The 24,238-nt window shown below is 40.7% G+C and overlaps 1 protein-coding gene across 1 annotated transcript in view; it reads right to left on the bottom strand.

The window, feature by feature from the left end:
• Nucleotides 1-24,238, bottom strand: part of MAP3K3 (mitogen-activated protein kinase kinase kinase 3) — a 60,094-nt gene that overhangs the window by 29,056 nt on the left and 6,800 nt on the right. The window contains exons 2-6 of the mRNA XM_074978798.1: nucleotides 20,695-20,816; nucleotides 20,216-20,305; nucleotides 11,989-12,029; nucleotides 4,675-4,774; nucleotides 2,358-2,471 (exon numbers count right to left, since the gene is read on the bottom strand). Of these exons, the coding sequence (XP_074834899.1) occupies nucleotides 2,358-2,471; nucleotides 4,675-4,774; nucleotides 11,989-12,029; nucleotides 20,216-20,305; nucleotides 20,695-20,816 (467 nt within the window). The remainder of the gene's footprint in view (nucleotides 1-2,357; nucleotides 2,472-4,674; nucleotides 4,775-11,988; nucleotides 12,030-20,215; nucleotides 20,306-20,694; nucleotides 20,817-24,238) is intronic.

Genomic DNA, 24,238 nt, shown 5'->3' on the forward strand with positions numbered 1-24,238 from the left:
TTTTTTAAGCCTCCCAGTAGCTCATCTCTTCACCCTTTCCCTCCTGACAAATGACCAGAGACTACAAATCACTAACTGCAAGCAGGCAAGTCAAATTCTCTTAAACATTGCCTCCTTGCATATAGCTGCAGCTGAGATTGGTCAGGCCAGCCACACCAACTTTGCAGGATATTCTCTGTTGAGCACCACGGCCTGTAAGAATGGATAACCTGATGGCATACCAATGCCAGACAGTGAGAAACTGCAGGGTCCAATGAAAGACTAGCCAAGTTCATTTCTTCCCCATCACAGAATACTTCTGAGGCGGGGACTGGAGTTGGGTAATTATTACGGTGTCTCAAATTTTCCTTCTCTCTCTGTTTCTATTTGAGATTTTTCTTTGTGGACTCAAACTTCAGCTATTATATACTGATATAACTCCACTGAAGTCATCCTGCTGAGGATCTAGCCCTACTACTACTCAATCCTCACTAAAAGCTCAAGTGACTGGCTATGGCAGTTCTTACCTCACTATCTGTACTATCAGAAAGGGTCAAAAGACAAGAGTTTCAAAAAGACAAGACGGTGCAACAGATGCCTTGTCAAGTGACACAATATTAAATGCATACAAGTACTGTTGTAAATTCAGTTTTTCACCAGAAAAGTCACAGCTGGTGCAATAGAACTAGATTAGTTTTACACACACACACACACACACACACACACGCGCGCACGCCAAAGTCACTACACCACCTCTCCATCCAAAAAAAGAAAAGAACCCAACCACAACAAAATCTGCATCCTGTACTTCAGGAAAAAATGCTTCCCGCTGCCTCGCTCTGATGAAATCATGCAGCCAAGAAGCCTCCATCAGGCTCATGAGCTTTTGCTATGTCACATGCAGGGCTCCCTTGTCAAGCAACTTGGAGATGAAGAGGAAGTCAGAGCAGGGGGGAAGTAGTGGCGCTGGCTGAAGCCCTTGCTGTGCAACAATTTGCTTGTGCTTCCAGCAGAAGAGGAAAAAACAACTAAAAGGACATCATCACAGCACTGACGAATGATTGGTGAGGGGAGGAGAATTCATTGTTTACTGCAGGTGGTCACTGATTTTATTAGCTATTTGTACTTAGCTATACATTTTAGCTTTAAAAAAAGTTGTCTGGATCTAATGCTGGTGAAAGAACTTAGTACTGTTGACTCAATGTGTTCACTGACAGCAGAAACAAGCCTCTCAGATGCACAGTCTTGCTAATATGGCTGAGCCTTAACACAGAGTTGGGCTTGTTAAGAGAAAACGAGAGTAGTACAGTTTTCATGGTCTCAGTGCAAAACACAGCAAGTTTCTGATATAGGAGCTGGAAACTTCTAGCCCATCTCATACAAGCAGAAATAAACATATATCAGATAGGAACAATTTCTGCTGAACTGGGATTGATTCAAACAAGTGACATACAGGCTGAAAAGGCTCCTTAGGTCTTTAGGCAATGCCACAAGGAATCTAGTCTCACAAGAATTGCTAAGACAGACTGAACCTCTCTAGAGTGGCACTCTCCAGAACTGACTGGTGCAAAATTAAACAATTTGCTAAACCATGAGAGGGTTAATGTTGTCCAGACAACACTGTCTAGCACATTTCCACTACTTACTGGGCTCTCAGAAGACATCTAGGGGGTAAATTAGAGCTCAGTAACAGCACAGAACACAGAGAGCCAGGACTGGTGGTTGTAAACAAACTTTATGGGACTGCAGAAAAATCGGCCACACCCATAAGTGGACATCTAGCTAACTAAAATCATGCTGGACCATGGATGTTGCTGGCTAAGAGTACCAGACTAGAGAGGTTCAACCTGCATTACACCTTCAGAAATAAGGCTTGGTCTCTGGAATGGTGAGGTAAAATCAAGTTTTGACCGATAAAGAACTTACAGAGACAGGGTCTGCTGCTCTCAGTGTACGGAGGCAAAGCATCTCACATATTCTACAGTTTTCTCAGAACATTTTACAAGTGTTCTGCCTTGTTTTTATAGGGTATTGCCACGATCAAAAACCCAGCCAAATATTAACTTATAATCAAAGCCAAAAGTCAAACTGTCTATGAAGCTAATCCACCATACCATGGAGATGCTCCTGAGGCACTGCTTAACACTAATTTTTAATTCTTAAGCGTCTGCTGAACATGGGAAAAAAAGCCAATATATACACTAGTAAAATCCAAGCAAAGAGGTTATTTGACCATGAAGCATAGCAGTCTCACTACTTCATATTGCTTCTGTTACCGGAGTACCACTGAAGCTCAAGGCTCTTTAACTAGGTGACATAAGGATCTCAGGTGAAAAATCTCAAGCATTTCACTTAGTGTTACAAAATTGGTTACCTACATGGTTTCTGTCCTGGGACAGTAGTAATATCCTAAGGCTTTTCATGTTCGAGCTTCGGTCCAAGAGATCTACTGCTTTATCCAGATCATCTTGATTTTTCAAAGGTATCGATAACTGCAAAATATAAAACAAGCAAGAAACTCAGTGGGTAGAGCCATTAAACTTCACATTACACGTTGCCTAATGGGACATTTAAATAAATACTGGAAATTTTTAGAGTATAAGATAAGATAATGAAGCTTTTAGAATCCTTTCTTTGGACTCCTATGAACATTCTTCATGAGGCCTTCTTTCTGCATGGGATATTCCTCCCAGCCATTTCCCAGTACTGGTTGACCTCACAGAAGATTCCCCATGGAAGCAAGATGCAAAAAGGCCAACATTTCTACTTGAATTTGCTTTGTGGCTCAAAATAAACAAGCAAACGCTCCCAACACTCCAAAACACAAAACCCCACAACTCAAGGTCTGAGCAAGGTTCCACACTGCATAATGCAATAGCAGTGTCACAAGGGATACCTGTGAATCCAGGACTAAGGCGGGAGGTTGAAAAGTGGGCCGAGTTAACAGGTTAATGCAGGGAGAAGGAACAACACTGTTAACCAGATTAGACAGAAATCCACTCCTGTGGGAGAGGATAAAGCACCCTGTAGCATCTTGCTACAAAGACATGAGATTAAGACCAGAGGCTCGGGAGTATCTCAATAGGAGGTGAAATTAGACAGACAGACAACTGGTCAATGTGCCAACTGCTTTACAATTTTATATATCCATTTCCTTCATTATATTACAAAACCATCAAAATAGAAACTTCAACCACTTCAAAAATAAAAAATCCAGCCACAAAAAATTATCTTCACTTGATAGGATCTCTCTCTCTGGATCCTCACTGTGCAAAGTATCAAGACCATACTTCTTGTCCTTGCCTTCAAGGAGTTACACTGCTTCATCCCAGCCTACATATCTGATACCAACTCTATGAGGGGGCCCCCTGCATCCCTCACTTGTCTCCTCCTCTCACTACTTTCTTTTGTCACAGTACGCACTTTCACTGTATATTCTCCACTATGGCATAACTCCACCTAAAATGTATGTATGTATGTATAACAAAAAAGAAAAATGAATGGGTCACAGAAAACGCTACCATCTGAACTGCTAAGAAATGAATCAAGCAAACAAAAAAGCAAAACACTTGTAACACTTTGTTATTTCCTCTCTAGTGCATCCTGTCTACTCTTTCCATCAGACTGTAAACTCTTTGAGGGGCAGATACCATCTTCATTGGGTGTCTTAAACAGCACAAAGTATGTTGGTGCTAATAAGCGATCACCATGCCCTGAATGTCTGCAGAATGTTGTATTTTCATGTTTATAGAGCACAGTAACTTTGCCCCTAGGAAGGTGCTTCAGAACTGTTTATCTCAAAGCTATCAGTTCATATGCCAGTTCTACGGATCCATTTATTCCTGTTCATTTTTGTGGCACTGTGCTGGTTAGGAAAAGACTTTTAAAAAAACAAAAACAAAACCATCCTTTAGGATGTAGTATGGATAATGGAAAAGAGAGAGGCCAGTGACATGTTCTAAGAGTGGAGGGGCAAAAGAAAATTTCAACAGGATCAGCATTTGGAATGGATAATACAATCACCACATTACTCCAAACTTCTTTTGTATCCTCTGTAAGCCCCCAACCCCTCCAAAAACACATACAGAAAAAACTAAGATGTCAACGTTCCAAAGCAAACAATTAGAAGTACGATTTTTTGCTAATACAGTAAACCCTCAAGCTACATAGGGGTTGTGTTTCTGCAACCCCCATTTAACTCAAATTTCTGTGCAAGTTGATGCCAACCACGAACCAGGCTCCCAGAGTGGCAGGGAGCAGGGGCAACCTGTTTCCTGTCCCCCCTCTTCTTGTGAGACCCAGGAAACTAACCAGCTGGTCAGGTTCCTGGGTTCCACAGGCAGCAGGGAGGTAGAAACCAGTCTGCTGCCTGGTTCCCAGCTCCCCACCACTGCGGGGACTGGGAAACTGCTCCTGTCAGGGTGACAACCACAAGTCAGGCTGCTGTCCCTGACAGGAGCGGGAAAAACCTCACTCGCAGCTGCTACCCCGACAGGAAAGGCTTCCCACTCCTGTCAGGGGAGGCAGTCGCGTTAGCCCGAGACACATGCAACTTGACTGCGTGTATCTCAAGAGTTTACTGTAATGTCATTTTCTGCCAAGAGGTAACTTGTGCAGTTACTTAATTTCAGGTGGAAACTCAGTCTCTGGAGAAGTCCCAGCATACTCTTCATACTGTCTGGCAAGCGTCTGTACCTCATTGTTCATATAATGGAGATCCAGTGGCTGGCCAAAGGCTGTTTTCACTTTCTGCTGTACATCTTCATATCGTACAGGTCGTACAAAAGGAATTATTCTGGAGGGCAAAAAAGACAGTCACTGATTAGCCCAACTAAAAGGATGCACTAAGCTAGCTGACATGGTCAGAACTGGGTGAACCATTCATTCATTCATTCACTCATTCAAATGCTGCCCTCATCCGTCACAAACTGTCTTTAATAGGAAGTGACTTTCTCAAATGTGCTAGTTGCAATTCATTTAAATGTTTTTGCAAGGAATTTTGACTCATTGTTTCCTTGCAATTGGTTCATTCATATTACACACTACTAGTTAGACAGATTTGATAGGACACAGTATGTTTCTGTTCTCTGATTAGACAAATATGCAACTTATGTTAGTGGAGTACCTCTCGCTACAGGCTGGTTACACACAAGAAGAAGAGTCTACCACAGCTGACAAATAAATGAGTTAGTTCCTTAGCTCAAGAGGTAGAGATACATTTAGTTTTGAAAGTCACAAGTTCCTGTCCTGCTGAAGGCCACGACTGATTCTAAAAGTGAAATGACCCTAAGTTTCTGGTGAAGTTTATGAATTTAATAGCTACTTCCTGATAATATTTTACAATATTTGCTTAAAATTTGCTGTTTCCACAAATATTCCCACAAGTAAAATTGTTCCCTAAAAGCATTTTCTTGCCTCAAACAGAGAAGGGCACAAACACAGTTGACTCAAGTGAAAAACCACAGATTCACAGAAATTGCTTTGTAGAATTCACCTTGCTTTGGCTAACCAAGCCCTTAGATCCTGAATTGCATCGCCAGCAACTGCTGTGCAGTCTTTGTTGTTGCTATTCAACACTTGCAATTGTCAAAAATTTGTCAAGGAATATAGATGGATTTAACTCAGGCTGGACAATACTGAACCATTTTTACCTATTTGTACTATGATAGTGCCTATGCACCCTCATCATAGATTAGGAAGCCATTGTGCTAGAAGCTGTACAGAAGAAACAAAATGTTTGCAGTTTGTGCTGAACAAGGCAGGTGCTTAAAAGGTGGCCACCACACTGGACAATAAGGACACCCCTCACTACACTGTGTCAAATAGAACACAACTGGACAGATAGTGAGTTTTTTTCAGTTACCTCTGAACTCGCATGGGAAATTTCATATTCCTACGTTTCAAATAAAATACTGTAAAAGATATGATAGACTCATGCTCTATGCATTGAAAGCACCCTCTCAAGTCTCCAAAGAACCAATACAAATAAACATTTCAAATGAGCATTATGTCCCCATAGGTAAAGTGGCTCTGGACACTTTTCAACGTGGACATTAGAAGATCAGTACCAAATGCCCTTTTGCATGTTAGTAACCTAACAAATGACACAAATATATATTAACCTCCTTGGTTTTCCCTGAATACAAACTTCTTACCACATCAAGATCCGAATTACAACATCTAACCATTTCCCCACTCAGCCTCAACCAAAAAGGAATTTTAAAACCAAAAACTGTCAACAGACAGAAGCAATCCAAAACTGTCAGAATGGCTACTTGTGGGGGACACTGAATGCTTCCAAGAACTGTGATACAGCTTTATTTGTCGAATACTTATTATTGTTTCACTTGCTTTGAATAAGAACTAAAAGGTTTCAGGCATCAAGGCCGCAGGTAACTACAGTGCTGCGATTCCATAAAACCAGTTTATTTCGCTGGAATGTTCTTGCTGTTGAAAGTTGTCAAGTCCCCACAAATCATATATCCCCCACAACACTACAAAAGAGGACTACTGTGCCTTTATCAAGTGGAAGACTCTTGAGAAGCTCTGTGCTATATCAAGACTCTAGTCCTGTTTACATCCGCTCTGAACAATTGTGCCTGTGAAGCCAATGCCTAAGGAACAGTTCTCTCACCTACCTTAAAGCATTTAATTATTCACTGGTACTCTTTGCACATTCATGGGTCAACAGATCAATAACTCCCAGACATAATTTGAGGAGTCATCCAGCATGAGAAGGGTTAAGGCATACCTGTGGTGGGGAAGAAACTGGAGAACTCAACCAGCAGGAGTACAAATTAACCAACCCTTTTCTCTACCCATGAAGTTCACATAGGATCCACCAGGGATACGGGGTCTTCAGCAGCCTACCCTTTCCATTCCCCGTAGGCCTGTCTCTCCAGCTAGAACTACTTCTGGGACAGACTCCTCTCCAGCTTTTTTATATCCTTTTTATTCCATGCATCACTCTCCACACTCCTTTGTTTCCCCAAAGCAGTGGTTTTCAACTTCTTTACCACATGGACAGCATATTCAGCCCATAATGTGTATCCAGCATTGTATGGCCCTGAAGATGTCACATGGCCTGCAGCTGTGTGCTGACTAGGCCACAGGTTGAGAATCACTACCCTAAACACACTAGGGTTCTCCTCTATTATCAAGACTAAAGTCATGCCCTTAGTGCTTGGCTTATATGTTGTAACTATTCCCCTCCATCCCACTAAACAAAGGGTTTGCCTATAGGTGCAGGGGCTCTTGTATGCGTCTGGACAGCACCCAGCACATTCTGATAGTTACTCTAACACAAACTTGATGGCTGCTCAGCTTCCTGCCGTTACATGAAGCAAGTTAGTATAGCTCCTAGTGGATGGAAGTCCACATTACAACAGCCATAACTATTAACATTATCAAAACCAAAAAAGCAGTCATGTAGCACTTTAAAGACTAACAAAATAATTTATTAGGTGATGAGCTTTTGTGGGTCAGACACACTTCTTCAGATTATAGTCTTACCAGAACAGACTCAATATATATAAAGCACAGAGGTCCAAAAATTGTTATCAAGGTTGACAAATCAGAAAAACTGTAATCAAGATTGGCAAATCAGAAGAGGAGAGGGACAGCGTGTGTGTGTGTGGGGGGGGGGGGAGTTAAGAGTTAGATAAAATATCAAAGTGTGTAAAAGAGTCTTTATAATGGGTCAGGTAATTGCTGTCCCTGTTCAAACCACCAGAGGGAATGTTCAGAACTAACATTCATATTCAAATTTGACATATTAACATGTGGTTTCAAGAGAGACAGCAATTACTTGACCCATCATAACAAGAAGTCCTGCAGCACCTTATCGATTAACAGATATTTTGGAGCATAAGCTTTCGTGGGCAAAGACCCACTTCATCAGATGCATCTGACCAAGCGGGTCTTTGGACTTCTTATTGTTTTTGATGATACAGACTAACATGGCTACCTCTCGGATACTTGACCCATTATAAGGACTCTTTTACTCTTTTGATGTTTAATCTAACTCTTAACTCCCCACCTCTGCTCCTCTGATTTGCCAACCCTGACAAATCAGAAAAGTTATCAACCTTGATAACAATTGCTGAACCTCTGTGCTTTATATATTGAGTCTGTTCTGGTAAGGCTCTGATCTGAAGAAGTGAGTCTGTCCCACACAAGCTTATCACCTAATCGATTATTTTGTTAGTCTTTAAAGTGCTACATGACTGACTGCTTTTTTGTTTTGACAGAATACAGACTAACTTGGCTATCTCTCTATAACTATTAGCACTAACTGCCAACCCCACCTCAGCCTTCAAGGGAAAGTACTGAATAGGCCTCAATTCCTGTTCTATCCACAGAGGCAATCCCTTAAGGTCAGAGTAGAGACATGTTGCTTGGCAAGCTCCATATTGCACTGCTTGTGCTTACCCACCCTGTGATATTGGTCTCCAGCACAGTCAATCTAGCAAATTTCACCACTACTAGATACCCTTTAAGTATATAGTAGTTTTATTTTAATAATTCTTAACTTCAGTGGGCTTCCTCAGCCCCTTGCCACTAGACCTACAACATTCAGCTATTCAGAAACAGCCCTTGTTAAAAAAAAGGCAGCCCACAATAACATTTTCTGCATATTACTAAGAAACCAATCCATGGAAATTATAGTAACTTTGGCACTGGGCAAATATAACTTGGCTCCCAGCTGCAGTGAAGCCCCTTATAAAGACTCCTATTCTACACACACTGCATGGAAAAACACACAAGATTTGTGGCACCCGAAACAGCTCTATTAGAGGAGTGCAGTTTTTAAACTAACACAAAATCATGGAGCTTAAGGTTTAAGGAGTCCATTCTTGCTTGACCACCTTAAATATTTGTGGTTAGATCTGGCAACTTTTCTGAAATGAAACACACACTTACATTCTCAGTGCAAGCCTGCTGTCTATAACTGCATACCACTTTGGGAATTGGGATTTAAGGAAAGCGTAACTGCATAATTAGACTAACACACAATTGAGCTTTTCATTTCAATGTTACTTAAAAAATACCCCAACAATCTTTCTGCTCCCTTGAGCTCCATGTCACCTTAAATATAAGCGCTTAGGAAGGAGATGTGAAAGACAATGGCATTGCTGAAGTTTTACTTCTGAAGTTACCTTGTCAAAACACTGTATATCACAAATTATTGTGGCATATTGCAGTGTGTCTCTGTTGTACTTCACAGAATCTTTATGCAACATTTAAAGCCAACTCAAGCAATGTCAGTGCTCTATTAGGGATAAAGTAGATCATGACTATGATAGCTTTTGGATTTTCACTTGATGTACCAAAAAAAAGTACTGAAGGCCTGAATTCCTTCAAACTGTGACTTTTGTGACAGGTACAATACAAAGGCCTTTTTTTTTTTTTTTTTTTTTTTTTTTTTTAAGTTTATATAATTATAGGCTTTTACCTGACCACTTCTCCTGTCTATATAAGGAATTGTACGTAGTGTTATTAATTGGATTATCTCATTGGATTATCCCTGTTATGGGTCATATTAACCCCTCATTGAGATTGATAGATTTAATTCATTCAAAAGGTGTTTAAACACACCCAGGAGCTTTTGGCTGTGTATAGTTTTAGGGAGCGGTGTGGCAGACACACAAACTGAGGTCAGACAGGAACACACATGACAGCTGAAAGAAGCAGGCTGGGTGATCCTGCATGAAACCTAAAAAGGAGGTTTTTGGGTCACAGGTGACACCTAAAACAGTGCTCTTGATGCTGTGAACAAAAGAAGCCCTTCCTGATGAGTCCTCTTGTGTTCAGGGACACAGGACTTCGTACATTTCTTGTAAACAATCAAGATTGCTCCAAAGAAAATACTAAACTCTCAGTTTCTATTTCCAGCAGGAACTTCCCCAGGGCCCTGAACTGTGACTAACTGCTCGGACTGAAAGGAGGCAACAGTAATGTCTCTCCTGTATTCCTAGGAGAAAAGAAATAAATTTCAATATTTATCAGCGTCTTAAGAACATGATCACAATGTTCTTAAATTGCAAGAATGCTCTGCCTCCCTCTGTAGAATCAGACAATTTAAAATATTTAAGTTATTTGTGTACGAGGTACTTTATTCCAGCAAAATATTCTTGTGCCCCCAGAGAATGGAAACAGAAGGACTTATCTAAGTTTCAATTGCTGGAAATTTTACTGTATGTATGGAAAAGTGCCTTAAAGTGTTAGGATTTTGTGAAGTTTGCAAAATCCAGTACTAGAATAAAAATTAATGAAAACTTTGTCAGTAAAAAGTCTTTCCACTGCAGGGTCTGCCACTCAAACTGCTCTGCAGTGATAATGCAAGTGATAATGCAAGGACATCAGAAAGTGAAGCACTGGAAAAAATTAAACTGACGAAGTCAGTTTCACTAGCCTGAGCTAAGTAAAAGAGGTAGCAACACAAGCAAATGAAAAATAGACTGCCAACTTGAAGTCACTTTGGGTTAAAATGACTTTTTTCTCACTGCTACAAAACATGTAAATTGACTAGAGCTAAAATATAGAATTACAATCTCTATTTTAATTTTCTTTTGCAGGATTGATAGTATTTGGTGTATAGCCAACTTCGCTGTTTGCCTGAACAGTCTGTTTCTTTTTGTGAAAGTCTTTCATGCAGCAATAGGGAAGAGAAAAAAAGTTTTAAAAATAGACAAAAGACTGCACAACCATGACATTTGGCAGGGAAACTCAGGGCAGGTATGAAACCTGAAACCATGCTAAAAATCTAGTCACTTTTTAAAACGAGGTTAAGTCATCCTTACTGACTCAAAACTCCCACTGAAGGTAATGAGACTGACATACATGAATACAGGCTGCAGAACCATGAATGAGGAAAGTCATTTATGTGGAATTCCTTTGCTTCTTCATTACTGCCAAAGACAAGCCTCTTCAGCAAAATCAGTACATTGGGGGTTACAGACAGGGATGATGCATGTAATCTTCATTTTCTTTAACAGTGATTATATAAATCACAGTATATCACAGGGTCCCAATTCAGTCAAGTACTTCAAAAATCATGTATAAATGAGGTCATAAGTCATCTTACTGGCTTCAGTGGGAATACATATGTATTTAAGTATCCTACTGAATCAGAAAAGAGTTCTCCATTTTTAAAGGTGAGACACTGCATAAGTCAGCTTGTCTGTCTCACACAGGGTTGTGCCCAGAAGCCCAGTGAGGTATTCATCTTGACTTTATACCCAGGGTTCACAGACTGGAAAACATATTTAGAGGTTAATTCAATTATGACCAAAACAAACTAGAAGAGGGTGACTCTAGAATACAGACAGGTTCCAGTAACAACTGGGAGCCTATTTTCACCCATGTCTTCTAGCAGGATTTGCCAATACTGTGCATCAGTGGGTCCCTTTTCCTAGCCAATGATGTGAACACAGAGGTACTACAAGAGTAGTGCAGCTGCTCTCCCAAAACATGGGACAGTTCCAAGGCTGTAGCCTGACTCTGGTTTGCAGAGGCAACCATTAATCAATCTAGTGATTTCTAATTTAAGATTCACCCCCCTCTTCCCTTGAATTTCAAGTGTGTGCTAAGGGGCACAGAGAACACCCATGACTACTTCTCACAGAGCCCCTCTGACCAAAATAAACACTACTGACAGAACCAAAAGGTACTGCAGTCCACAACTTAATCTAGGATTGTAGCTGCAAAAAGAGGAGCTCAAGGAGGTAAAAGTGAAAAAAAACCAACCCCAAAACAGGAGATTGGGGGAGCACTGAATCGGGAATGGGAGAACGCCTCAAGAATCTCAACAGGAACTACCCTTTGCTTGTCCCTGGGGAAAGCATTCTCTTTAGTCAGAGCAAGCCACTTCAGATAGAAACCCAAGTAAGCTCAAAGTCACAACTGTGTGTACCATGCGGAACTCCTCTGAAGTCCACATCCATTTAGTCTGACTAGTGTACCCTAATCAAAAACATTGTATATGAGACTTTGAATGTAAAAACTTACCGTCTTTCCCCATTATGTTCAAACTTTATCCTTACATCATTCTGCCGAAAAAAGATGAACAGAAGATTAGTCTATTATTAAATCTTTGGCATATTTCATAAGTTATAACAACGTGTATAATGAGAACCTGTGTGACAAAATATGAGTTTGTTCTCCGTTCTCACTCAGTGTTCAATATGTTTCAGTTTTCAACACTCTCCCCTCCTTAACCCTGGGGAAAAAAGCATTAGTCTTCCAGTATTCAGTTTGTTTCTTACATAATTAGTTCTCACCGTTTTGATACCAAATAATAAACCCTGGCTTCTCATAGCATCCATCAGAAACCAACAGACTGCCAATCTATTGTGCCCTCGCAGTGTGTGTCCTCACTGTAGCACCACTCTAGTAGAAGTGCTGTTCAACCAGTGTCCTCCTCCCAGTATAACCCCCTGCAAACCACAAATTTATAAGCAGCATTAATCTTGCAACATCTCAAATTCACTATCTGATGATTTATGTAAAATGAGATGTATACATGAAGCATACAAGCCAGTTAGCGATGGATTTGACACTATTTGCCTTACCACAGCAACACAAAGCAGTCAGGAATATATCTGACTCAACCTGCAATGCACACATCAGCTTGGTTATCTGGGACAAAGGATATATTTTTTCTTTTTTTAAACATATAGGCAAATTTACCAAGTAAACTTCCAGGACACAAATCATATGTGACTGGCATAGTTTTAACGATAAACTTACAGGTTGAATTTCTCTAGTCCAGCATGATTTTAATTAGCCAGATGTCCACTTATCATGGGTGTGGCCAGGTTTTATGGTCCCACAAAGTCTGTTTACAGCCACTTGTCCTAGCTCTCAGGTTTTGTGCTGTTTGTTAGCTCTAATTTATTCCTAAATGACTTTTAAGAACCCAACAAGGAATGGAAGTGTTGGTAATGCTACTAGACAAATACTGAGCTCCCATGGCTGAGCAAATTCTTTGGTTTGGCACTGGTCAGGTCCCAAGGGTGCTGGACTATAGAGGTTCAACTTGTATTCTGTTTTGACCTCTTTTACCAACACTAACTGGAAGACTAAGCAAATAAGAGGAGGTCTTCACTGGTATAGTATGACCAGGAATGGAGGGAGAGCAGAGAAGGGGGATCACACCATGAGGAACTAAACAGAAGGTGGGTAAGCAGCCACATATGGGGAGAGCATGAAGTAGTGACAAGGAATGTGAAACAGGAAATTGTGGAGAGTGAAGGAACAGAAATAGGGCCATTCCTGCCCTCATGCACCAGAAGTAAAGAGTGAGCAAGAGTGCATGTGTTAAGTTACACACTGGTGATGCACGTGGCCAGGAAACTTTTAAAGAGCCGCAAGAAACGTAAGAGGCAAGTAAGTAACCAAACCAGAAGAACTCCTTGCATGAGTATAGCATTGCTCTCCTAACATTCATTTCAAATAAAAGAACTGCAGCATGCAAATTATCTCGGAGGAAGAGATCATAATTGGCTGAATTACTTCTCATGTCACTACTGTACTTAGATTTGCTATTGGACTGGTCCCTGTCTAGAGTTTACAAATATAAATAGATCCTGAAAGGGAACATCTACATTGCTATGTTTAGTCCCCTGTCACAAACCCAAGTCAGTTGACTAAAATTTTGAGACTCACTGCCACAGGGATTTCTTTTGCAGCATACACATCCCATCAGATACCTCACAGTAAATGCTACAAAAATGGAGGAGAATCTGCCAATTTATAAAAAGACATTAAAGTTCCTGCTTTAAAATAGACAGCTTCTATGACGATGTCACAACCAATACTTTCATAATACAAGGAATGTGTATGTCATCATTTGGAGCTGAGAAGGTCTGCAATCCATATTATCTAAGGTTAAAGGGCCCACCAATGTGGTACCTGAGAACTAAAACTGTAACCCCAGACAATGCTAGATAGCACAGGGAGTGAAAGTACAGCTCATTTAACCACTGAAGACATAAGTTCAAATCCCAATTTAGAACACAAAGATAAAAACTAAACAGGAAAAAATGTCTGCTCTTAGGTATTATAATTTCTGCTGCACAACCCTAAGTGGTTAGAGTGGATGAAGCCAGCTGTGAAAGCCATAAAGACAACAGGCAATCATAAATCTAGTAACTTTTTTAAAGTGACCAGGAAATGCTCTCTAAAGGTAGCGGAAATATCTGGCAGACCCAGTGGTCAAGAATAAAGTTCAAAGGGACCTACGATTGGTTGCCAGCATGTTGTATTCTTACAGAAGTCTTGTAGGTACATAACTTGTCAAGATAAACAGCCTTCCTGACAAGAAGAACAATGATCTGCAGCCAAAGTAATTTACACATGCCCTTCCTAAAGTCTACTCGGGTATGGGGGAACTGCAAGCGGTGTGCTCCCCACAATGGCTCCATAAGTGATCATTCAGGATAGGGGACCCAATTAACTAATTAGGATACAAAAGAGAGAGCTTTTCACTGGAGTCAATTAATTAGAGAGATGTTCACCTGGGAGGTATAGAAGGTCTTCTAAAAGAAATAGGAAACTAGAAGCAGAGGGGTAGAGTGTGGGCCAGAAAAAGCAGGGAGTGTTTGGAGTTTGCAGAAATGAGTTGTCTAATGTTCCTCTTTGGGAGAAAGGGGTCAAGACGCTGGCTACAGGTAGTAAGGAAAGGAAAACCAAGAAGCGCAGGGAACAGACCTTGGCAGCTGTGTAGAGGATGCCTAAGCTAGAACCTGGAGTAGAGAGTATGACCAGGTTAACCTGCAAGTCACTGAGGAAGTGGCACTGTTCGATAGTGAAGCAGAAAACTGCCTGAAACTACTGGAAAGCAGGAATCTTGATACACCCCTTCCTCCTTAAAAACAAGAAGTCCTGTGGCATCTTCCTCCTTGAATCACGATAGTGACCTGGCCCCAGGGCTAAATCACAAAGAGGAGTGCTGTGACTCATGAGAGCAAGAGTGGCTACAGAGGAGAAACTGAACAGGTGTAACTGCTGGAAGGGGTGTCAGCCTGACTGAGCTAACCCCCACGACCACCAGAAGGCAGTGACATCCAGCAGTAAACAGACCAATCCATGATAGGGAAGGATAACGTAATACAAAAGGACATCGAAAACAGAACTCTGTATTTATTCCAATTCATCTGTCTGGTCAAGGAAAAGGAGAGCAGAAGGAGCAAAGGAATGACAGGTTATTACAAATGTCTTCCAGCTGACAGAGTAAGAATACATGTGTTTTATAAGTGTGTTAACGGTGTAATATAGATGGATAACAAATAAGAAGCCAGCACACAAACAAGACAATGAGGTGACAACAGAATGACAACCACAAGAGGGCCTTGGCAAAGGCAATATTCTTGGACCTAGAGGTTAGAACCGTCTTGCTGCGGCACAACTTCTCTTGCAATAATGTGCTTGGTTCTGGGAATCTCAACACCAGAACATAGGCAAAAAGGATGAAGTTCAAAGAGTAGCAACAAACCTTACTAGAGGGTTGTAGAAAATGATCTATAAGGACAGGTTTAAAGAATAAACACCTCAATAAGTGTTGCTTGGCTAAGTGAGGATCACATGTCTATTTTCAAATATCTGAAAGAAGCAACTGCTTAAGGCTATACAGCAGGGAATACTGGGGTGTTTAGGATGAAATTAAGGCAGGGCATACTTAAGGTGAATCTCAGTGAAAGCTTCCTGACAGCAAAATATATTAGGCCCCTGGAATGGTCTCTGCAGGGAAATGATGGAAGCCTTATTACTGGGAATATTTAAAATTAAACTATTCAAAGTACTGGAGAACGTCCTGTGGGGAATAGTGCCTTGCTGGACCTTGCAGTGTGGTCTTTCCTAGCTTTAAGGTCTAGGATTTTTTGTTTTTCTATTGTGCACTTTTAAACCTCCAAATAAAGTTTTTTTCCATAGACACAAAAGGCATCTAACTGCTATTTTTGCTTTTGAAAGTTTCTCTCTCTACTTTTCAGACATGAAAATGACTTGAGAATTTCAAAATATTAAAGGAGTTCAGCACCCAGCAGCCTTATGAACCTCTTAAGATCTCAGTGTCAGTGAATTGAATATCTGTTGCATTCGCGCCCGGAGAGGTACTCTGGCATCACTGAACAGCGTTGCATCAACACGGGAGGCAAAAGATACCGGTTATAAGCTTGCCAGACACCCACCACATCTGCAAGAGATGCAGCAAGGACTGTCACTCTCGTGTGGGTCTTCATAGTCACAGTAGATGCTGTAAATAAAGTCCTCAATTGAAACTATAAAGGGCGCGATCCATAATCTATGCAGACTGAAAGATGCCTACTACTACTACCACCTTCAGAACCAATTCCTTAAAAACAAAAACACAATTTACTCAAAATCCTATTCCTCCACCTTATGGATCAATGAAAACACCTTAAAACTCTGTGGTTTAGTGTTCTGATTCTGCATTGGGATACCACAGCGGTCAGTAATATAAAAATCCATGACATTTCTGTGCCTAAGCCATATATGCCTCAGACTGAGTCAATAAGAACCTCATATTACTCCATCTGTGGAGCTGGCTAAAGAATTCAAAGAAATCCTGCTAGAGCAGATTACGGGCAAACAGAGCTCAGGGAAAGGGGCAGTCAAGATGTTTGCAACCTTCCTCCTTGAATCACAATAGTGACCTGGCCCCAGCTGCCCACAGCTAAAGGCTGTATTAAGCAAGCTAAAACCATTTTTCAAAATTGCTGATTTCTCTTCCAAGCAGCATTAGTTGCCATGTTAACTACAAAGTATTCCATACTGCCACTTGACCTGAAGTTGTTGATTAACAGACTTCAGGAGTCTACGGACTCCAGCAGAAGATTTATATGTAAAGAAATTCTGAAAATTGTATTCATTGGCAAAATATATTTAAAGCAATTAATTTAGAAGTCAAAGTCCCATTTTCAAAAGATCTCCTAAATCCCTTCAATAATATTGCCAGATTACTTTTAAATAGTGAACTACACTTTTAAATTACTTAAGTGCTTTTGAAAATGTTAAGTTTGATCAACTTTTTCATGGTTGGTTATTTATTCTTATTCCATGAATATACCATACTGAACCTGAAAACTACTTTCTCTTTAGGAGCAGCAGCTGGGCTAATCAGTGTAGCAAACTGCAACTGCTCTGAAGACAGAGGAATCTAACTCTCTTGATTGCTGATATATGCTGAGATAAAGAACAGGCAAAAACCCAAGAGAAAGAGAGAACTTGCTGTGGGAAGGAAAAAAGAATCAAGTGTATATGTCCACAATAAACCTGAAGAACAGATACAATGTAATGAGCAAAATAATAAAGGATGTTAAGACATCTATGAAAGAAAAAGAATGTTTTAACAGATTAAAAGGTAAGGTTTGTGTGAAATAATATTCAGCAGGTGGGTGGCGCAGCTGGTTCCAAGCTGGGAAAGAGAATCTGAAGAGCCTTGGAGCAGGTAAGAACACTTGTATGCCTCTGAGCCCTGCTTCCCAGGCCAATCCACGGTCCCTTAGAATCCCACTCTCACCTTTTGCCCTTCCAGGCATGCATGAGTTGATGAAGACAGCACCCCCACAATATTTTATTGTGGGGATACTAAATACATCTACCTCCTCCAAATCTCTTACCCGTAGGCTGGTCCACACAAGATAAAAGCCTACTATTGGTCTCCATTCATGAAATTGCTCCTGTAGTGTGAAAGGATAGGCTTCTACAAGAGCTAAAGGTCCTAGAGTTTTATATTCACTAGTAACCCAGGGTGGGGACAGTATTATGCCAGTCACTGAAATGTAGCCTCTCTAGACTGAAACATGGTATTTGTACAGATAGTCAACAGCAATGCTGCACAGGAGTGCATGAAATATAGTGCCTATTTATAAAAAAGAAATAAGGACAACCCAAGCACTTACAGACCAGTCAGATTAACTTCTATACCAGGAAAGATAATGGAGTGAACAGTTAAGGAATCCATTTGCAAACAAGTAATTGTCAGCATGGATTTCTCAAGAACAATTCATGCCAAAACATTCAAATAGCTTTCTTTGACAGGATAACAAGCTTTGTGGATAAGGAGATGAAAGTGGTAGATGTGATATATTTAAACTTTAGTAAAACATTTGATACAGTCTCACATGACCAACACATTAGGGAAATACAACCTAGACAGAGCTACTATAAGATGGGTACACAATTAGGTAGATAACCATTCCTAGTCTGTAATTATCAAAGAATAGTCAAAGTTTGCAGATGATACTAAATGGAAGGGGTTACAAGTGCTTTGGAGGGTAGGATTATAATTCAAAAGGATCTAGACAAACGGTAAGGTAAAGATGAAATTCAGTAAGGATAAATGCTCCACTTAAGAAGGAATAATCCGTTGAATACATACAAAATAGGAAATAACTACCTAGGAATGAGTCTGGGGTCATAGTGAACCACAAGCTAAAAAATGAGTCAGTGTAATACTGTTGCAAAATAAAAAAAGCACACATTCTGGGCTACATTAAACAGGAGTATGGTAAACAAGACACAAGAAGTAATTCTTCTACTCCACTCTGCACTGATTAGGCCTCAGCTAGGAGTACTGTGTCCATTTAAGGAAAGAAATAAATTGGAAAAGGTGCAGAGAAGAAGCAATCAAAAATGATGAAACGTCTAGAAAACATGAACTATGACAGAAGATTGAAAGAACTGGGTTTGTTTAATCTGGAAAAGAGAAGACAGGAGGCGACAAAATAGCTCTCAAGTATCTAAAAAGGGGGTTAACAAGGAGGTGAGGCAAAAATATTTTCCTTCTGATGATAGAACAAGAAGCAATGGGCTTATAATGCAGCAAGGGAGGTTTAGATTGTACAATAGGAAAAAGCAGTATGACCTCAGATCTCGTCTGATGCTCTGCAAAAAAAACTATGTTGCTATGGGTGCAGCACAGGGTAGTTTCTTGCTCAGCTCCAAAGAGCTTAATAAAGAGTTTCCATCCCTATGCTGCATGTAGCATTCTAAGGAGCAAAGAAACGTGGAGGGGAAAAATCCTAAAAGAAAACCAAGACAATACATGCACAGGGAGACAAAATGGAGATAAAGGAGTGGAAAAAGAGAAGGAGAATAAAGATATGACCAACATGATATGATAAAGGACACAGGGATCCTGAGAAAAAGCAGTCAATCAGTCATAAGAGAGGCTCAGACAAAAAGTTGAACACTACCAGACTAAGCACTAGTTTGAGAGGTGCACAGTTCATTAATACACTGCACAGCCTGATACCTACATGCTCAGACCTAAGCCCCTTCTAAGCAGCATGCTAATTGTGCACAATGGGGTAAAAGTACCACATAATGGACAAATCAGCTGTAAATCAGGAAACCACAGAAGGTTCATTCCCACTTCTGAATAAGCCAGGATTTGATCTGTGGCCTCCACAGCTGAACTGCCCACGAACTATTACTCCACTGAGTACACCTTGTGTGGGGAATATATTTACATGAAAAATAGACCAATGCATTTTCAGCGTATCAGACCATGTAGGATAGCCAGTCTCACAGTGTCCACTTAGAAAATAGGTGTTGACCACTCTTTGGTAAATGGGCACTGAACTCTTATCATAGACTAGAAGGACAAGAAAATTCTAGCTGATCAGAGAGGCTCATGAGTATTGCTCATCTCTGATGGCAGTAAAACATAGCTTATTAAACATTTCATCAGGGTCATCCACACTTCGCTAAAATGGGGGCTGAACTCAGTTGACCCTACCCAAATTAGTTAGGCAGTACATCCACTACTGACAGAGGTCAGGGGCTGGAACAAACAACTATACATTTACAGTCTCAAAGCTTAAACTGGGTCCACAAAGCAAATGGCACTGAGTGGAACTTCTAAATTAATATGGTCTTCAAGACCAGTGAATCTGTCTTCTCATCTGAGACAGGTAAGACCTACTGGGATCTTTTCCTCTCCTTTCACTAATAAGTCAGTGCAAAATTCTGCACTAAAATCCATCTTCAGAGCTTTATCTAGATTAGTTTTTAAATGATTCAAGTAATGGGGATTCCAAAGCTCCCAAGGGGAAGGCACCGTCTACCGCAACAGGACAAAAGCAATAGGAAAAAAAAAAAATTCCCCACCCTTCCATACCTGTTCAAATGAACTCCGTAACGGCCATTGAGCAAGAACATGTTTTGCATTTATAATTGCTAATACTTAAATGGGAACCAGTTTTCTTACCGGAATTTTTTTTTCTTCTACTGCACAGGCACACTGGTTTGTTATTGTAGGGTTGCTCAGGAGGGCTGGACTGCTGGCATTGTGTTTTTTCTTAAAACAAAACAAAAAAATAAAATGTTGGTTGACAAAAAAAAGAATTATGCAACCAAAACAAGAAAGTCATTTGGCAGAATTTTCAGCAAGTCTTTCTATATACACTTGGGGTAGGCAGATTATTGAGCTACTCTGAATAGTCACAAAATATTGCCTGCTTTAATTCAAAAGAAAGAATAAAATAACCAAAAGTGAAACTAAGCCAATGACGTAAATCAAATCAGAGGAGTATAAAGCCCATGAAATAGGCACATTCCTCTCCAATGAGAGGACTAACCTAAAATACTGGGGCCCTACTGCAGCTGAAGCCAATGGACCCATCTCCACTCTAGTCTAATCCCTTGTGTCAGGCCATAATTTTCAATCTCCATTAAACAACCTTTTACCTGTTTGTTAGAATGAACAGTATCTTTATTCTTCATGGTATCAAAGCCAGGCAGTCTGTGACGTCGACCCATCTGGAGAGCAACCAAGTCCTTTATGATGGAGTTCAATGCCTCCTGCTCATCTGCAATTGACAAGAGGTAAGATGTTTCAATATCAGTAGGGAACTTTCAGGAATTCAAAGTATAGTTTTGTTTTGGCACACAGACAAAAAAATCTTTAAGTGCATAGAATATATCCTCATCTTTATCCACAATCATTAATCTCCATGAAAACCTCTACGAGGTAGACACATCAGCCTCTTTTCTGAGGTAGATAAATGGAAAATAAAGAGTTGTCCGATGCCATAAAGCCAGTCAGGTGAGAACCAGAATTAGAATATGGGAATTTCAGGCTTAAAAGATCATTTTCAGTCCACCTAGCAAAATCTGTCAGAACATCAACCAAGTCACAGAGAAGGGCCAGCTGTAGGCGTTTTGTAGCTATAGGAAACTTGCAAGCATCTGCTCCTTCCATGTTTACATTAAGCTACAAGAGAGAACCTTTACTGAAGGGGTGGGGAACCTATGGCCCAGATTTGGCTTGTGGCTTGCCTGGATCCATCCTGCAAGACTTGGAGGATTAGGCCAAAAGAAACTTGATGAGGTTCAACAAGGACAAGTGCAGAGTCCTGCACTTAGGATGGGAAAATCCCAAGCACTGTTACAGGTTGGGGACCGACTGGCTAAGTAGCAGTGCAGCAGAATAGGACCTGGGGATTACAGTGGATGAGAAGCTGGATAAGAGTCAACAGTGTGCCCTTGTAGCCAAAAAGGCTAGTGGCATATTGGGGTGCATTAGGAGAAGCATTTCCAGCAGAACTGGAGAAGTCATTTCCCTCTATTCAGCACTGGTGAGGCCACATCTGGAGTCTTGTGTCCAGTTCTGGGCCCCGCAGTATAGAAAGGATGTGGATGCAGCGGAGAGGGTTCAGCAGAAGGCAATGAAAATGATTAAGGGGCTGGAGCACATGACCTATGAGGAGAGGCTGAGAGATCTGGCCTTATTTAGTTTGCAGAAGACTGAGTGGCAATCTGAGAGCAGCCTTCAACTTCCTAAAAGGGGGCTCTAAAGATGACGGGAGAGAGACTGTTCTCAATGGTGGCAGATGGCAGAACAACAAGCAATGGTATGAAGTTACAGAGGGAGACGTGTATAGGTTGGAGATCAGGAAAAACTATTTCATGAGGAGGGTGGTGAAGCACTAGAATGCGTTACTGAGACACGTGGTGGAATCTCCATCCCTAGAGGTTTTTAAGTCATGGCTTGACATAGTCATGACTGGGATGATTTAGTTGGGGTTGATCCTGTTTTAGGCAGGGGGTTGAGCTAGATGACCTCCTGAGGTCCCTCACAGCCCTAGAATTCTATGAGGCACCTGTGTCTCTCCTGGGAATCCGCCCAAATGCTCAGCTTACAGGCAACATTGCCAGCTATATTCCATTTTCATTTAATTACAACAGTCAAAAAATTGATCTTTTTGGGTTAAAAGTTCTCATGTAACTAATACAGTGTAGCCTGCGAAAGCCTGTCTGAATTTAGGACTGAGGTGAAGTGGTAGATTTGTGTGGAAAGCCTAGAGCTAGGAGGTGCTGCAGGATTTAACAAGACACCTGCTTAGCCTATCCCAAATCATTCACTGAAAATTAGTTCCTTGCTTTCAGCAATTCACCTAAATACTGTAAAGAGAGCTATACACAGCATGTGAAATTTTCTTCAAACTAGTTACTTGCTTATTGGCTTCACTCAGAAGCACTATGCATTCTGAGTAATGAAGTATCAGACGTTATCACCCACACTATCTTGTCATGGGCACATCCTACATTATATGTCTGAACTGTGGCTCATGAGTCACCTGTGGCTCTTTTACAGTTGAAGTGTGGCTTGCAGAACCCCCCACTCCTCCCTTTCTTCACCTACTAGACTGAGTGGAAGAAATTCAGGGCTTCTACCCTGAAGTAGGGTAGTGGCCCTGGTGAGGCTAGGGGCTTCTGCCCCATGGGGAGAAGTGGCTCAGAGCTTTATCCCTGTGTCTCAGCTGGCACTAATCCGCAGAACTGACTCAGGGTTCCCTCTATTTCTTTTTCATTCATAGGCAGAATAAATTTTGTTATGTGCACCACCAGCAGAAACATGCTGCCAGCTGTGGCACCTGAATCTCTCCTGGGTGGCTGTCCTAGTGCTTTGCTTACAGGGAACTCTGGACAGGTTGCATGTGGCTTGTAGATCTCACACTTCTGAAAATTATTTTATGTTGCTTTGCGAGTCACTGAGATTTGCCACCCGCGTACTATATTCTTGGACACCTGTATGTCCAGTTTATCAAAACTCTATAGTTTTTCACTCCAGCTGTTTGTTTCTTACATAGATGCTGTATCCACTTCTGCTCTAGTAGGAGTGTAACATGGTCATAAAAATGGAGTTAAAGATAAACTCTACTTTGGACAAGCCAAAAAGCATGTACTATCCTCTTTGTAGTCTTGCAGAAATTTGCTAGCCTTGGGCAGAAAATTGGGAAAGGGATGAGGGAGAGAGAGTTGGATGAAGGCAAACCTACTGATGTATGTCTCATAGTTGGCTGTGTTGTAAGAAATACTAACTCAACAGACAAGGTTAACAAGCATTTCTATCCAATTTTAGGCTGTCATAAACCTGAGATTACAATTACATAGATGTGCAGACCTTGATATATAATTTCCCCTCCTTTCACAATTTACTTTGAGCCATCAGTCTATAATGAGGTGAAACTGAAATATACAGCTATCTCTGGGGGCTAATTTTTTAACAATTTTAACAAAATGAGTTAAAAACAAAAACAATAGTTTTAAAAAAGTATTTTTAATCTACTCTAGCTGCATATTATTGCTCCAGGATATTGATTTACGTAGGTACAAGCCTAAGGATTACAGACTCTTAAAATCAATGGGAACCTTTCTCAAAATTACATACTGATGTTTCTCATGTACAGACACATCTATAAGACATTCTTTGACGAAGCAAAAGGTGCACATTTATTCCTCATATTTCATGTTACATGCTTGATCACAAATATTTTTTCCTAAATTTCGGTTATTTTTTTTAAAAAAGACTGACAAAATGAGCAAGTTAGATTATTATATCTGAACATGGTATATGTGGGATAAATATCAGATTTTTACAAAATGTCAACATAAACCATTATAAGTTCAAAGCAAAAGACGGAAACATGCGTATTATTTGTAATAGAACAGTATCCAAAAGTGCCAGTCGCTTTCAATCTGAGGCTATGTCTATACTAGACATAGCAGTCGACCACTGATATGCAATTTTAGCTATGCCAACTGTGTAGCTAAGATCAACTACTGGGCTGTCCTCACAGAAGAAAGCTGACTGGAGTGTTTCTCCCGTCGACCTTTCTTAATCCTTGCCACTCGCGAGGAATTCTGGGGTTGACGTTGACCTCAGAAAGCACCATCTTGTGCGTGCGCGAAACTAAACCACAGCAAATGGACCCTGAGCAGGTCCATC

Source organism: Carettochelys insculpta, chromosome 28, assembly GCF_033958435.1.
Source record: "Carettochelys insculpta isolate YL-2023 chromosome 28, ASM3395843v1, whole genome shotgun sequence".
Taxonomy (NCBI): domain Eukaryota; kingdom Metazoa; phylum Chordata; order Testudines; family Carettochelyidae; genus Carettochelys; species Carettochelys insculpta.